Source organism: Prunus mume, linkage group LG2 (genome assembly GCF_029339155.1).
Source record: "Prunus mume cultivar Tortuosa linkage group LG2, ASM2933915v1, whole genome shotgun sequence".
Taxonomy (NCBI): domain Eukaryota; kingdom Viridiplantae; phylum Streptophyta; class Magnoliopsida; order Rosales; family Rosaceae; genus Prunus; species Prunus mume.
The window spans coordinates 25,680,550-25,691,774 of NC_142699.1; the positions used below are offsets into that span (position 1 = coordinate 25,680,550).

At 36.7% G+C, this 11,225-nt stretch overlaps 2 protein-coding genes and 1 pseudogene across 3 annotated transcripts; 2 read left to right on the forward strand and 1 right to left on the reverse strand.

The window, feature by feature from the left end:
- Nucleotides 1–904, forward strand: LOC148919911 (uncharacterized). The gene is made up of 2 exons (XM_089044406.1): nt 1–499; nt 648–904. The coding sequence occupies exons 1-2, from the start codon at nt 307–309 to the stop codon at nt 770–772; spliced, it is 318 nt and encodes a 105-aa protein (XP_088900532.1). The 5' UTR covers nt 1–306; the 3' UTR covers nt 773–904.
- A 668-nt stretch (nt 905–1,572) lies between these two features.
- On the reverse strand, nt 1,573–3,717 carry LOC103343539 (uncharacterized). The gene is made up of 2 exons (XM_089044405.1): nt 3,561–3,717; nt 1,573–3,129 (listed from the first exon to the last, which is right to left on the reverse strand). Exon 2 carries the CDS (start codon nt 3,095–3,097, stop codon nt 1,862–1,864), a length of 1,236 nt encoding a protein of 411 aa, XP_088900531.1. The 5' UTR covers nt 3,098–3,129; nt 3,561–3,717; the 3' UTR covers nt 1,573–1,861.
- A 1,905-nt stretch (nt 3,718–5,622) lies between these two features.
- LOC148919912 (uncharacterized) lies at nt 5,623–8,422 on the forward strand (annotated as a pseudogene). The gene is made up of 3 exons (XR_016123553.1): nt 5,623–6,796; nt 6,909–7,111; nt 7,992–8,422. The product of XR_016123553.1 is annotated as an uncharacterized LOC148919912 (transcript).
- The last annotated feature ends 2,803 nt before the right edge of the window (nt 8,423–11,225 follow it).

An 11,225-nucleotide genomic window follows, 5' to 3' on the forward strand; every position in this document is an offset into this window, starting at 1 on the left:
ACTTAAACGAACGGTGTCGTTTCAAGGTGAAGCAAAAGATGAAAAAAAAAAAAAATAGGAGGAGCGTGCTGCACGCAGATCTGCTTGCTGCGCTGAAGGTGCTGCTCTCCTTTCAGGCATTTCCTCGAACAGATGGAGGGCATGAATTGCTCAGCCATCCAGCCCTTGCAGGGATCAATTTTCTTTCCTCATGAGGCGGATTCAAGGGTTTCGGGGGTCAATTGACCACTCTTGCTCCTCTGTGGATCCGCGTAACCACCTTTATGTTCCAGCTAAAACTTTATAGTTTTCCTACTTAACCAACTTATGTCTTTGATTTCTAAATCTGACCTACCAACCCGCCTTTCTCTTTCAAATAGGCAGCGGTGGCAAACACACTGTAAGAAAACATTTACAGTGGCTGGAGGTGATCCAAAACCAAAACCACAAGCCTACCAGAAAAGGAGAAGGAATGAGAGTTCTGTAAGCAAGGAGAAAGCAGGACCTGTTTATAATCACTGTTAGTATGCTATATCTTGAATCAGAAGTTATCTTTTCATGTTTCTCTGTGAAGCACAATTTTTCTCCTTTTATGTTTTGTCTCTTGAGGTTGAGGTGTATAAGGTTGTTATTGTTGTTTAGTAATTTTGGTTCCTGATTTGTGGTAGCAGATGCAAATGGCTGTGGCTGGTGGGACTGCGACAGGGAAGGCATTGACAATGAAGAAGTAGGCCTCAATGAAGTATGGGAAGGAGTGGGCTCTACCACATTGGGAGGAATAGAATGGCATTGATCTTTGGCTATAGATATCATGTCTTAATGATAATAGAAAACTTGTGTAGAATACTCTGTCATTTCTCTCCCATCCCAGATCCCACCACATTTAGTGATGTCTTGTGTAATTTAAGGTTTATATATTGTACAGTTTTAACTTTTAACATGAAGATATCTTTTTAGCATGCTGGCTGGCTGTCGGTTTTTTTGACTGAACATCTTCAAGACCATCAAAATCCCCTAAAACAAGGACATATGAATAATTAATCTTTTAGTATAAAGGAAATTAGATCTTACGTTATCAAAATTTGTTGAATTTAATGGCAAGAAAAAACTTGATGTTGCATCACCGTCACAGAGACATCAAAATTTGTTAGAACAGTAGCGTAATAATAATGAGTTTCCAATTTAGTTTTTACTATGATAGCTTTTTTGTTTTTTAAGCTCAGAATCTCTTTTCTCAATAGCTTACAAATCTCAAGAAACCCAGCTTGAGAAGCCTAGCCTTGTTCTTACATTCTTGAAGTTAGTTGAAGGTGCCTGCCTGCCTGCCTTCCTGCCTCATCCATCTCAGAATTTCTTTTTCTGCAACGCACTAGTACTAGTAACAAACCAGGCGAGCTTTGAATTTGGGAGTAAGACTAGGAGCAAGCAATTTCTTATTTTGTTTTGCCAGATTTTCATAGATTCATAATTTCTGGTGTATTGGATTTGGAAGAGTTTGGATTTGGTTTAGGGTCAGCCAAGTGATAAGGAGGAAGATGAGAAACAAATTATAGTTTTAGTTTTAGAGTTTGGTTTAGGATAAACTTTATTAGGAAAAAGGGGCACCAAACCAGTGTGCCATTGTCTACGGGCATAGGAACAACAAGTGCTCCGCTGATTCAACCTGCTGAAGACAGAGAGCAAGTGGGGGAGTCCAAAATTTTCGTTGTTTTTTATTACAGTAATAGGTGGAATGCACAAAGGAAAAAAAAGTGCCTTAGAACAATGAGCAACGATGCAGCTATACTAGTGTTAACAAAAACAAAGCAAGCGAAACCTTGAAATACAAGAAGATAAAGCGGTGCTTAAATATGAGTCCATTTTTATTAGGATGTAGAGGGTGCTACCAAGGATTTGGGGTGAGCCATACGGCTCGTTGCCTTAATAAATTTATACATGTACAGATGCCGTGTACTAGATCATTATTAAGCAGATCATTAGTGTCAACGTCGTCAAGGTATTCCCTGACTTTCTGGAATAGAAACAATATCCGATCACGAAATCCGACAATCTCTACCCATCGAGGAGGAGGTGGAGGATGACCATTATTAGCAGCAGCATTATTATCGAATGCCAGCTTGAAAACTTGAAATTCTTCAGCATAATCATGTGGACATAGCAACAGCTTCTCGTCTAGAAAATTGTCTGGAAAAGTAATCATAAACAACTCCGTTGATGCAGAGAAATCTTTTGCAAGGAAAAGACGACTCTTGTTTATCCTAAATATATGCTCGAACCTCACACGATCTGGCCCGGAGTCGTCAAGTACAACCAACCTTTCAGCCCTATATTGGATTTGCTGCTGCTGCTGCTGCTGATCATCATGATTATGTGTGTCAAACTTAAACACTATTAAAGACTCCGACGGGTTGTTGGTTGCAGCATATAGCTTCCCATCGATGAATTCTATATCTTCAAAGCTGAGGCCCTCTTCAATTCGGGTCCATGATTTATCAGTGGGTCTACAGACCGCCAGCGTCGTCGTGTAATCAGTGGGTCTACAGACTTTCGTTTTTTCAACATTCGTGGAAAGGCAGACCACAACAAGAGATGATGGGCTTGTTGTGGTTGGTACCGAGGAGGCTACAACTTTACTGATGAAAGGAGCAGTGACCTCATGTTTGCATCGTGGAAGCATCACTCGGCCACCTGAGATGGGATTCAATAAGGTAATTATGGATCCAGTCCAATCGACTCTCATCAACCACCCCTCGATTGACCCAACATAATCATCATGGTCATCATCATTCGGCAGACTTAATTTGATATTATGCTGACGTTTAAATGAAAACTTTGAAAGACAAAATGAAAACATGGACTGACGATATACAAGCCATGGAAGTTGAGGAGCAGGACGACACCATCTGCCGGCAATTGCCCTATCAATAGACTCTCGCCATGAACGGCATACTGAGCGACACCGAACATAATCGAATATGCATAGCAGTTGTAGAATCGGTTGCATGATATCATCTGGGACATGTTTCGACCACTTGCTGCTGCTGCTGCTGTTGCTATTGCTGCTGCTGCCTATGAGTGTCACCCATTTCTTCCTAATAATTGTCTGCGTATCACCCATTTCTTCCTATTGATGCTGCTCTTGCGGGGATACTGCTTATACCAGAAATAAAATAAAAATGAATCAAAATCATCAAATTACCAAAATTCATGATCTCTTTATTCAAAGATACCTAGCTAGCTGAGCTCTAAGGAACAAGTTTCTGAATCCTGATTCCTACCCCAAGTAAGTGGGTCATATAATTTGGTCGTAGACTCACAGGACCTAATCAACTTGGGCTTCATAATCCAATCAATACAAGTTGCATGTCTAATAGAATTTAGGAGAACAAGTTATGCCAAGAATTAATCATAAATCTCAACCAAACATTTTCAAGCCAGGAAACAACGCACATATATAAAATCAATTTTATAAATTACATAATTCATGGTTCAAATCGAAACTAGAAATTATAATTGTATCAAATAAAATTATGTCCAGACTTGCAGATAGAAAAAAAGGTTATAAAAATAAAATAACTTACCTGTCCCAGAAGACCGTAATTCGATCGAACAGATCCAATTCAGAAAGAATGCGTATCTTGTAGCTGATGTTGCCCTGTGGCCTTTATTCTCTTATAGTTTATATATATATTAGACGGAGTGTTCTTGTGGGATTAGGATTCCTGTTAAGTTTTGGATGTCAACACAGTCGAATAAAGTGGGGCAAATTTTCAAATATGTATGCAATATAAAGAAATACAAATATGTGTTAACCCTAATAACATAAAATATAAATCTAAATTACAATAAGAAATAAATTTCAATTACAATATGACTAAATAAAGATAAGTAATCAAAATCCTAACATATTAAGGAACCAAAATTCTAACTAAATAAGGACTCGCATTTTACAACCGTACCACTACAAAATCAAATCAAAGTCAATCTAAATACTTGATTGTCTTCTACACCAAGTAACCCTCATAAATATCCCTTTAAATATAGGAAATCATCATATAATAATGATTCCTTGAATATTTACCATAAATTGGCCAGAATATTTAGTCAATGTCAAAAGCCCAAGTCATGAATTGGCCCAATATGGCATTAATCTCGGCTGTGCAAAAACAGGCCCAAGCACTAATGTTGCATTGCAATTTGCATCACTACCATCAAGATTTGTTGCAACTGTGAGTTTCTAATTGAGTTGTAAGGTAGTAATACTAATAATGAGTTTCCAATTTAGTTTTGACTACAATAATTTCTTTGTATTTTAAAAGAAAAATGTTTTCAGGCCAAAAGGGAATTTTCATTTTCAGGAAAAAAAAAAAAACAAAAGAAAGAAAAAAGAAAGAAAGAAGGGAACAAAATGTGGCAATTCCTGTCAATCGAGGGGCAACAAACTCATAAAAGAAAGAAAGACAATTGTTCAGACCCAAAAAACAAAAAACAAAAAAATTGAGTTGATGAAAACCGACCCGATCAATAAAAAGTAAAAATCCCAATATCAATGATCCCATCTCCCCCACAGTTCCTTCCTTCTCTCCCTTTTATGGAGTTTTCCTTTAGGATTCACAGAGGGAGAGAGCGGCTGGGATTTTTTGGGAGACCTATTTTTTATGATCCCTTAAACACATTTGTAATATTTGTAAAAGATAACTATATCAAATTGGGTTGGATTATCTCTAATTTATTTTTTATTTGTTAGGTTGATGGGTAGTCAAATTTCAAGCACAATTCAAATAGAAGAAAAAATTGAATCACAATCTATATCCTATTAATCATATTCATATTAAAATCTGATTTATTAATAGGACTAAAATATTTAAAAATAATAATAACTAAACAAGTTGAGGACCTAATTTATTTATATGATAAGGTCCGCAAAATAATAAATGGAGATTTATGGTGCAAAACTGTTTTTTTTTTTCTTCCAATAAAGCAATCAATTGAAATAAATTAAAATTTCTGTTATATTACATTATTTTTTCTTAGGCTAAAAGTCATTTATAGTTCCTATAGTTGACATTTTTTTTCACTTATCGTCCCTTGGTTTCAATTTGGTCAATGCTTTTATTATTATTTGCTAATTTGGTCACTTTGGAATTTCATTTCAACGACAAATCAATTGCTTGTTTCTTGTTTGTGAGTAGAAAAATATTTAAATTTGAGTTTCTAATTTTTTTAAATTAGAAATGGATGGAAATACCTCTGACGTCGTGAAAGAAATTGACAGAATTTGTGACTTATCTTTAAATTACTATAATTATGAAACTACACGGGTATAATTGACCAAATTAAAACTATAAGAGCGAAAAATAAAAAAGAGATAAACTATGAGGATCAAAAGTCACTTTTATTCTTTTCTTAAGAAGAAGAAAAATATTAAACCTTGCATAGGGGTAGCGCAGAGTGCAGAGCTCCTCCTTTTAGCCTTCCATTTTCGCTCTGGTTCTTAGCTTCCTTGTGTCTCAAGTCTCATAATCCAAACCCATGATTACATCAGCAAAAATGGACCGTCAATGACCAACTTGTAGCGGATTCTGCTTTTCTGATTGATTTCTCCGCCAAACCCACATTTGATATGACGATTTTTGAAAACCCAAAAAGGTAAAGCAATTGCAAACACAAGCCTTCGGCATTCTAAGTTCCAAAGATGTGCAGCCCATGGAGACCCTCTTCTCTCATCTCTTCAGCCCCCAAGAACCCCAACGATCTCAAGCCTATAGTCTTCTCCATTGTTGCAGAAAGCACTTCCCAGATTTGGTATTCATAAAGCTCTTCTATGTGATCAGGCAAGGCCCTTCTGCTGACATTCGTGCCAGGTCAGCCCTGGTTCTTCGTTTTGTGCTTTGTGACCTTTGGCCTAGGTTGTCTTTGAATGCTCAAATTAACATGAAGAACAACTTTCTTGTTTCTCTTCAAGAAGAGGGTTCATTGCCCACTTTGAGGATACTCTGTGCCATTGCTGGCATCAGAGATTTCTGGGGTTGGCAATGAATGGCCAGAATTCATTGAGTATTTGTTGAAATCTTTTCAGTCGGATTCTGAAAGGTTTCAACTTTCTGCTTTGTGGGTGCTTGCTTTTTTGCCAAAAGTGTACTTAGCATTGAACCTATATACTTAGCATTTTTTAAGTACGTTGAATTCGGAAAATGCCGATATTCAGGTCGCCACATTTAGTGCTGTGGTTAGTTTGATTAATTTGTTTTCAAATTCATCAGGGCGGAATTGGTTTCATGACCTTTTGAGAGGGATGATGGTCGGACTGTTTAATTTGTTAAGTCACTTGAAAGAAGACTATGCTCGCGGGGCTCTCAAAGAGTTAATAATGTTGGTAATGGAAGAGCCACGACTCTTGAAGCCATACCTTAATGAACTAGTACTTGACGTGCTTAAGATAGCAGACAGTGAACATGTGACAGAGGGAACCAAAGTGTTTGTTCACAAATTCTTGCTAACCGTGGCAGAAGCAAGCGATTTGGCACTTACGATGAGGGGGTTGCCGCATCAGACTTTGGTTAGGCTGCTCACAGTCCCAATGAAACTGCTTCTCTGTGCATGTTACAACAAGGAAAGTGACCAGGGTGCGAATGTCGGGAAGACAGACCTTGGAATTGCATACCTGACAAAAATTTCAACTGCCTTAGGTGAAAAGACAATGACCCCCATTGCTTTTGAGTTGTTCTTGGAGTACATGGATGCTTCCAATTGGAAGAAGCGTCACACAGGAATTTCTATGCTTGCAGTGATTGCAAAGGAGTGCTCCGGCGAAATGGTAATAGCTTTGCCTAGCTTTGCGTTAACTTAGTATTTAATTAGTATCCAGTAACTACTATTTCACGATTGTATTAAATCTTCAGTGTCTCTCAACCCATTCCTTACTGCAGATACTGATGAAAAATTATTTGGAACAAGTTACGACCGTTATTTTGAAGTCATTCCAAGATCCCCATTCTCGAGTTTGTTGTGCAGCTTTTAATTTATGCAACTGCCTATAACCCTAATTGAGGCAATGCACATTCTCCATCATTTGAGGATTGTGCCTGCACTAGTTACTGCACTTGACCAACATTCGATTCCAAGAGTAAAGGTGCAGGGTTATGAATTTACTGTGTGTTATGCTATTTGGTGATTAATTACATAATCAGTTATTTTTTTATCAAAAATGTTTTTTATACACTCATCATGATTGTGTAACCACATTGCTATATCTCTCTACTCACTTTTTTATGGGCAAAGTTCCTCTCTGCCTTTTTATTTTTTATTTTCTGTTAAGCTCCCATCTTGGTTTTTATTTATTTAAATGAGTTTAAAACCTTTAAAGATGTGGTTTAGAAGTTATGGTGACAGGGGACAGATTAATGATGGTTTCCTTTTCTTAGACACTTGGTGATTATGCGTCAATTTTTTCAGGGGTAGACATGCTTTTATGTATCGTTGGGATTGCAGTTTAAGTAGGATTAATTTGTGTTTGAGAAATGATCCTTTGATCTATATATTATCTGCCAGTAACACTCCCCTCTCTCTCTCCAAAGTATTTGCAAATACGATACGGTATCTTTGCACTTTCGTTCATCATACTAAGCGAAGTGTGCAGCTTTTCGTTTCTGTCTCAACGTTATCCATTGAGAGCAGTCTTCCATTGTGTATGTCAAGCAGTGCAGGTTTATTTGTTTCAAGAGGAGATAGTTTAATAAATAAAAACGATTGATGCTTATTTACTCATATTACTCTATATATTTCTGACCTCTGTGAATTGCTGCCTAATTTGATCAAGTATTTCTTTTTTAAAATCTTCCTGCAATCTGCCCTTTCTTTTTTTCTCTTCTGTTACTCATTTGGTTCTTGAACATTGAAAAATGCATCCACAATTTCTTTTTCCTTTATATATTTTGAAATGCCCCATTATTTATTTGCTTGCAGGCAAACAGCTAGAACTGACTGACTTTAATCTCTTTGTTTGCATTCAGGAACAAGCTGCCTCAGCAATACTACACTTGATAAATAAACTAACTTCAGATGGCTAAGGAATGCACACAGACTTGGATAGTATATTGAGCAAACTGCAGAAAGAACCACAGGTATAATTATATGTGTATGTTCTTTTCTAAAATTAATCTCATCCACAAGACCACCGTTCAAGTGTGGTCTGAAGACATCTGCTCCTGATCCAATCTGTATATTGTAAATACATGTGTGCGTGTGTCGAGAGGCATTTGAATGAGGACATAAATCTTCAACTTAAGTCCTCATTTGATAATGTCCATTATTGTTGTTTAGATGCAAAAAATCCACCCCCACACCCCCGAACAAGAGGATTCACTTTATACCACAGTAGTTGTTCCTCTCTACAAATTTGTAGAATTTTCTACAATTTTATTCTTTAAGATTTTCTCTAGAATTTGGATGGTCAGTTGGAAACTTTTCAGATTTTCTCTCTTAGTGATATTAAGCATTTGAAAAGAAAACTAAAAAGTGTATAGAGTAGAGAGATAGAGAGGTTACTCCTTCATGTGCGTGTCACTTGACATGCCATAGAGTTTTGTAATGTCTGCACAAAAGTATACTGAATCTGTTATCTCAATAGAATCTTCGCTAAATGAATTTGCTAGCTAAGATACTGTCGAGACATTCAGGATGAAGTCAACACACAGTCAGGTTATTGGAGTTCTTTAGATAGTCGGGAGACTGAACTAGCATAATTTTCTTAGCTTAAAAGGATATTTTGGAGATCAACCATTTTGGGTTGGGGTTTCGGAACTTAAGTGAATGAAGATGCCTTAGGTTGGGTAGGGAGCAAATCATAAAGAAGAAAAAAGAAACAATCAGAACACCCTTTGATGTGTTTATTTTGAGGTGAGGATAACAGCATTGAGGTAAGCCCAGTTCTCTTCTGTTCTGATCTTTGTTCTGTTTCGACTGTTTGTGCTTGATTGGTCATTAACTACGTAAATGAGACAGTTTGTGCACAATGACTCACTCGTATAGCTTATTTTTTAGTTCGGTTTTGGAGAAGTTGTAAATCTTAAAACCATATGAATGACTTGTTAAAAGTGAGATTATAGTAGGCTGGCAATGAAGCCATGAGTAAAACTGGCTGTTGGGATGTATTTTAGTGGACTTGTTTAGGTCCGTCTGATAAATGGATGAGAGCTTGTGGATGTGGGCAAATAGCTGGACTCATGAACCCGTTTTGTACATTTGTATAAACCCATTTTGTACACTTGAAGTATAAAGACACCCATTTTGTACCCTTGAAGTAAAAAAGAAACCCATTTCGTACACCTGAAGTATAAAGAAACCCATTTCATCAAAAGCTGGAAAATAAGATCTTTCTATTCAAACAGAGGTTTTCAACTCACCTCTGTAATCAGCAAAGCCTGTTCAACAGGCACTTGCACATCTTCAAGCACATCAACAACTTCAGGTACATGAACAACTTCAGCCACAGGCACAAAATCATGACTCTGCACATCATGATTCAACATTAACATAAACCCATTTTGGCATTTTTTACAAACCCATTTTGTATACTTGAATTATAAAGAAACCCATTTTTGTACAAACCCATTTTGGCATTTGTATAAACCCATTTTGTACACTTGAAGTATAAAGACACCCATTTTGTACCCTTGAAGTAAAAAAGAAACCCATTTCGTACACCTGAAGTATAAAGAAACCCATTTCATCAAAAGCTGGAAAATAAGATCTTTCTATTCAAACAGAGGTTTTCAACTCACCTCTGTAACCAGCAAAGCCTGTTCAACAGGCACTTGCACATCTTCAAGCACATCAACAACTTCAGGTACATGAACAACTTCAGCCACAGGCACAAAATCATGACTCTGCACATCATGATTCAACATTAACATAAACCATTTTGGCATTTTTTACAAACCCATTTTGTATACTTGAATTATAAAGAAACCCATTTTTGTACAAACCCATTTTGGCATTTGTATAAACCCATTTTGTACACTTGAAGTATAAAGACACCCATTTTGTACCCTTGAAGTAAAAAAGAAACCCATTTCGTACACCTGAAGTATAAAGAAACCCATTTCATCAAAAGCTGGAAAATAAGATCTTTCTATTCAAACAGAGGTTTTCAACTCACCTCTGTAACCAGCAAAGCCTGTTCAACAGGCACTTGCACATCTTCAAGCACATCAACAACTTCAGGTACATGAACAACTTCAGCCACAGGCACAAAATCATGACTCTGCACATCATGATTCAACATTAACATAAACCCATTTTGGCATTTTTTACAAACCCATTTTGTATACTTGAATTATAAAGAAACCCATTTTTGTACAAACCCATTTTGGCATTTGTATAAACCCATTTTGTACACTTGAAGTATAAAGACACCCATTTTGTACCCTTGAAGTAAAAAAGAAACCCATTTCGTACACCTGAAGTATAAAGAAACCCATTTCATCAAAAGCTGGAAAATAAGATCTTTCTATTCAAACAGAGGTTTTCAACTCACCTCTGTAACCAGCAAAGCCTTTCAACAGGCACTTGCACATCTTCAAGCACATCAACAACTTCAGGTACATGAACAACTTCAGCCACAGGCACAAAATCATGACTCTGCACATCATGATTCAACATTAACATAAACCCATTTTGGCATTTTTTACAAACCCATTTTGTATACTTGAATTATAAAGAAACTCATTTTTGTACAAACCCATTTTGGCATTTGTATAAACCCATTTTGTACACTTGAAGTATAAAGACACCCATTTTGTACCCTTGAAGTAAAAAAGAAACCCATTTCACACGAAGCATAAAGAAACCCATTTCATCAAAAGCTGGAAAATAAGATCTTTCTATTCAAACAGAGGTTTTCAACTCACCTCTGTAACCAGCAAAGCCTGTTCAACAGGCACTTGCACATCTTCAAGCACATCAACAACTTCAGGTACATGAACAACTTCAGCCACAGGCACAAAATCATGACTCGCACATCATGATTCAACATTAACATAAACCCATTTTGGCATTTTTTACAAACCCATTTTGTATACTTGAATTATAAAGAAACCCATTTTTGTACAAACCCATTTTGGCATTTGTATAAACCCATTTTGTACACTTGAAGTATAAAGACACCCATTTTGTACCCTTGAAGTAAAAAGAAACCCATTTCGTACACCTGAAGTATAAAGAAACCCATTTCATCAAAAGCTGGA

Bases quoted from the DNA above. Each gene is read 5' to 3' on its own strand.
- LOC103343539 (XM_089044405.1), bottom strand. From the start codon at position 3,097: ATGGGTGATACGCAGACAATTATTAGGAAGAAATGGGTGACACTCATA.
- LOC148919911 (XM_089044406.1), top strand. From the start codon at position 307: ATGTCTTTGATTTCTAAATCTGACCTACCAACCCGCCTTTCTCTTTCA. The intron at 500-647 runs GTTAGTATGCTA...GATTTGTGGTAG, and splicing joins AGGACCTGTTTATAATCACT to CAGATGCAAATGGCTGTGGC.